Genomic DNA, 5,555 nt, shown 5'->3' on the forward strand with positions numbered 1-5,555 from the left:
GTTCTCTACCAGCAAATATTTGGTACAAATGTGGGATTTGTGAGATGAAAAGCCGAAAGGAAAGGCCTAACCGTCACTCAACGAATAAAATACGCCCTAATGAATGCAACAAAGAAAAAAAAACAAATCTTCTATTATTTGTTTTTTTTTTTTGCTTTGCTCTGTTTTGTTTTGTTTTTGCTTGTGTTTTCTTTTTTTTTCTTGTTACTGTTGGCCAAATGTTATGTTAATGATACACAAAAAAAAAAAGAAAAAATGTCGTGTCACAACATACAACGCAAAAAAGAGGAAAAGGTTGAGAAGAAGTGTATGACAGGTTAAACCAACAAAGAGAAGAAAGAAAAAGAAAAAGAGATGCAGGCAGACGGAAGACAACATTAAAAGAAACATTTTTTTTTTTTTAAAATAGCAATGAGTTATTCTTTCTTTCGTTCTCTTTTTTTTTTTCTTTCCCTTCTGTCCCTGTACCTGTCCCTCTAAAGCATATATAAGTGCAGTTATACACGAGGGAAAATACCTATTCAATATGCAAGGAGACAACAAGATTGTGAAAAGAAAAAAAAGCGGGAATATATATAAATATATATAATAGACGTTCCGATATTTAACCCGTCACGCGCGCTTTTCCTCTTTGAAAAAAAAAAATAATAATAATAATAAACAAAAAGAGAGGGATTGCAGTGCTTTTACACAAATGTGGATTAACCGTACAAAAAGCAACTGGTGGCGCGGACAGGAACCGTGAAAAATATAGAGGACAAATATATTTACATATTTGGTCCAAACAAAACAACTAAAAATGTAAAAAAAAAAAACAACAAACAACGGAAGGGTTATGGCGTGTGAGCCCACGTACAGGACCAGTGGGCGCAACGATAAAACATTTGAAAACTTAAATATAAAACATAAAATACAAACACGCATTTATGTACAGTCATATGATAAAAGTTATTATTTCCCTCTCACCCCTCCCCCTCCGCACAACACAATACTAATACCTAAAATACCGCAACCCGCGCGCGCGGTGGCTCCCTTTATTTCCCTCTTTTGTTATTTTCAACTGAAAAAAAAAAAACAAAACAAAACAAAACACCACATAAAAAGTGCTCAGAAAAATAAGTTATAATGCATGATCTTTTACATTTATTTATTTAATTTCGTATAAATCCAAATGGGGCCAGGAAAAAAAAAAAACGAAAACAAACGTGGGAAAAGAGTTTTGCCATGCAGAGAGAAATGAGAAAAAAAGAAAGAGGGAAAGCGGGCGTAGCGGCATACATTCCATCTCTACATTTGAACTTTAGAAGTAAAAGGAGGGAGAGAGGGTAAAAAAGAAAAAAAAAAGAAAAAATCGTTGCAGTCAATTACGGAATGAAATACGTAAAACAGAGCAAATATTTGTTTATTTATATGAGCACGAAAAAAAAAAAAGAAAAGAAAACGTCTTCACATAAAGTAAAGGACCAAAGCACCACTGACGCTAAAAGAACAACAACAACAACAACAACAAGTGTGGAGAGGAGGGGAGGGGAATAACAATTTAAAAAAAAAAACTCAACCAAGCAAACGAACGAACGTCGGAATGTAAAAAAAGGTTTTTTAAAAAAAGAAAAAAAAGAGAGGAATAAGGATAAGAAAGTCACCTTCACAAACGCCGCCGACGAACAGCAGACCACCGATTATCATAATTACTACGTGAAAAACCAACACACAATAACATCGTAACATCCTAATGAAATATCCGAACACGTCATTATAAATAACAGTACGGTTTCCCAAAAAGGGGAAAAACAACTCTCTAAAGTGAAAAGGTAACGTCCAAAAAAAAAAAGGGAAAAAAATAGTGGTTCTACACATGGGAATAATGTTGCAAGCTCCTATTAATGTTGACCATCACAACAAAAATGCATATGAAAGTAAACTGGATGCGGAAGGCCTCATGCTTGGATTCATATGGCAACAGGCGCGGACGAAAGCAGCCGCTTCATGATCCACAGAAGCCGGTATGACAGGCTCTAAATGACCGAGCGCAAGACTCTGAACAAAAAGCAAATCCCGGTTAAAGAGGCTGCGGAGGCGAGTCGCATCACTTCCTGCTGGAGCCGTGCTGCTCCACTGCCATGGTGGGCGCCCAAGTAACATCTCCAACAACGAAATACCGAAGGAAAATATATCGGATTGGGGCGTGCAACGCCCACCAGCTGCCACTTCCGGAGCCATATATAGTGCTGTACCGCGAAGCATCACACCATCAGCTAAGGTTCTGGCCATAACTGACGCTTCAGATATTGTTGAACCGAAGTCTGACAACTTGCAAACACCGTCAGTACCCAGTAGGACGTTGTGCGGTTTCACATCGCAGTGAACAATACCAAGGTTATGGAGATAATTGAGTCCCTGTAGAATGTCGACGGTGAAGCGCCGCGCAACATAAGGGCTGACGCACCCAAAATTTTTTATAACAGAATGCAAAGAGCCACCAGGCACGTATTCCATAATTATCGAGAGGTGCGATGGTGTAATGCTACACGACACATACCGGACAATATTAGGATGATGGAGCTTCGACGCCACCTCCATCTCCTTCTCCAAAGATTCAGCCACAACATCACGTCGCAACCGCGGAATGCACTTGATGGCGACCTGAGCCCCATCCTCAGCCACACCAAGGAAAATTGTGCTGAAAGCTCCTTCACTAATTTTCTTCAGTGAACGTGTCCAAACATTCCGATTGGAATCGGTTAGAAAAAGGGGTACGACGTCTGCAGCATTTGCACCCTCAGCACAGCCTGAACCGTCCAACGAGGATGAGGAAGATGGAGCATACATTTTGAACAGCGATTCACTGCCTTGGTCTGATGAATCACTTTCAGAACCCTCCCCATCCGGACGTCGTGGAGAGTCAATTGTCTCGGGTACCCTATCTTTGATATCGCTTTCATCCTGTTCCTCAGGTTTACAATCACTAGAATTAACACAGTAATGGTTGTCCAACACCCGCACATATGGGACCGTGTCGTTACGCCGACAGCGCTGACGGCATAACCTCATCAAGCGCTTCGCCTGCATATCCATCTTCACCATGGGAAGGTAATGTGCCATCGCCTCTCCATACCTCCCCTGGCGCATTGCCGCAAAACCCAGGCGAAACTGCTTGGAAATACTAAGCGAAACTTCACTCGAGCTCTCTCCTGGTCTCAACTCAAACAATACAATGGGGAGCGTGGAGCAGGGAAGGAGCACACAATCCACGGGGAAAGCTAAAAAACCTTGCATATGTGAGGCTCCACCAGATGTGGCTGCAATACGGCAGGGACCATCCCTAACTGCGTGCGAGAGTTGAAACAGATGATCTGCGCCGAAGAGGACTCGTGCATTTCGCGAGAACGCGCCACAAGTTCCAACTAGAAACTCATTGGTATCCACCAACATGGTAACGGAGTCTCGGTGATCTAAAGGAAGTTTGGCGAATAAATCAAAGGCAAACTGGCAGCATCTCCTGCAGTGCATCGGAAGCGCTGCATGTGCACCGAAACTAATGAGGGCTCTATCAGGATCAAGAGCCTCAACACAACCAGAGTGCTCGGTAGCCACTTCGATCAAAGCGGCATGGTATTTTGTAGAACTTTTCCAAACATCTGGGTGGTACACTTGAATAGCTATAACGGTACAATGCCTGCGGTTGAATACATTTGGCTTTTCCTTGAAGATTCCGCAGTTGAGCGCCACGTCGCGCTGCTGATCACCAGCATTCCAAGTGACGCTGATGCTTGCCCCCATAATCCTCACGAATGCCGTGGACGACTCGCCAGGGGTCTCAGTTGCTGATCCATTTGCACGAATATGCCCTCCAGCTTCATTCTTAGATTCAACGCGGGCTAAGATAGCCTCCGGGATGAACTTTAGTAAAACCGCCAACTGGCGTCGAAGCTTCGCATAGTGCCCCTGTATTTTTCTCACCTCCACAATCCGGGATCTGCCCAAGAATATGTCAGCATTATCGGGGATTTCTAAATTGGAAGCACTTTTTAAAGCCGATACAAGGAGCATCAGAGGCTTCACCAAGTAATAAGTGCTTACGAGGGAAAAAACGGCGGACAACAATATTATCACCGAGATGGAAACAATAGTCACGTTCCGCGTGCGTACGACTCCTTCAAGAAAATCTGAACGCATAGTCACCACAGCCAACGTGACGTCCAGACCGCTTTCGTCGGTAATTCGGCCCAGTCGGCCATCCACATGACTCCCGCTATTAGGAAACGTTAACTCAACCGAATCGCTTAGGCGGTCAGTAGTAGGATCACGATGCTTTTCCATCTCCCGGACTAAATCAACCACAATGCTGTCATTTATCCCCTCCAACGTCAAGTGCTTGAATACTAGCTCCCCGTCAGAGGGGTTTTCATCCCATGACTGCGGCTGCCCCCAACTGTTCAAAATAACAATATCCCTCGAATCATCAAACAACATTGCACGTCCGTGGGAACGCAAGGCTTCCACAAGGGGTCGCGACTCAAGAAGCAAGCGATCAGTTGACAGACCAACAATGCATGCACCAAGGGCGCCACCAACATGAAAAGGAATCACATAATTAAAGTACTCACCGGTGTGCTCAATCTCACTTGGAATCCACCGCTTATTGCTTCCACTTTCATGCCATTGACGCGCAACTGCTCCAAAAGGACTGAGCGTCCTGCTCAAATCATGAGAAATATCCCAATTCCGATTGGAATCTTCATGCAAACGTTTCAACCGTATCGCATCGTACACGACAAAACTCGCACGAGACGAGTCATTGTTGTACGCACCTAACACCACAGAATTATTTCCACCGTCCCCTACATCATAATTAACAGCAAACGCATACGAACCACCCTCGTGAACAAACTTAAAATATGCGATGGTGTCTTTAAACGTCGACAGCAGGCTCATAAGTGAATACAACAGTGCTCGAGGGTCCCTGGGAAACCTGTTCACAGTATATAAAGAAGTTTGATTTCGAATATACTTCGCATTCACGATATGCGCAAAGTCCGGGAGCTGAAGAACAGTGGACCGCATAATTTTAACAACACTCCTAACAGCTTCCTTCTCGATAAGCCCTGTAGTACCAATAACGACACTAGACCCAATATAGTGGGCTGACAGCAAACTCGTAAAACTAAGTGTAAATACCCCAGTTAGCATGAGAAGTGCTACCGCAGCAATTGTGCCGACACGACAATGCCGCCGGTCCGCCTCCTCTTTCCCCGGTGCCCCTGTGACAAATGTGACAGTGCTGTTTTCTACGCTACGTCCGGTATTTCCCATCAAACGGCTTGTATCACAAAATGTAGAGGAAGTTGGCGAGAAAACGCCACAATCCTTCAACCCAACGCCCCTCAATGGGTTTGCTGAAACCGATTCACCGGTAGTCCGTACATTCAGCACTTGAGGGGTGTGGGTTACCATTTCCTCACCGTGATCCTCTTTCGTCATAATCTTTCATACACCCTGCTACTCCTTGTTTGGTAGTGATACTTCAATTTTATTTTTATTTTTTTTTTTTTTTT

General features: G+C 43.6%; 1 protein-coding gene across 1 annotated transcript; it reads right to left on the bottom strand.

Moving 5' to 3' along the window:
- Positions 1-1,893: 1,893 nt before the first annotated feature.
- On the bottom strand, positions 1,894-5,481 carry TEOVI_000711700 (Repressor of differentiation kinase 1; the record flags this gene model as incomplete). The annotated part of the gene is made up of 1 exon (XM_067221595.1): positions 1,894-5,481. One exon carries the CDS (start codon positions 5,479-5,481, stop codon positions 1,894-1,896), a length of 3,588 nt encoding a protein of 1,195 aa, XP_067077696.1.
- Positions 5,482-5,555: the final 74 nt, after the last annotated feature.

Source organism: Trypanosoma equiperdum, assembly GCF_001457755.1.
Source record: "Trypanosoma equiperdum strain OVI genome assembly, contig: ctg_1474, whole genome shotgun sequence".
NCBI lineage: Eukaryota > Euglenozoa > Kinetoplastea > Trypanosomatida > Trypanosomatidae > Trypanosoma > Trypanosoma equiperdum.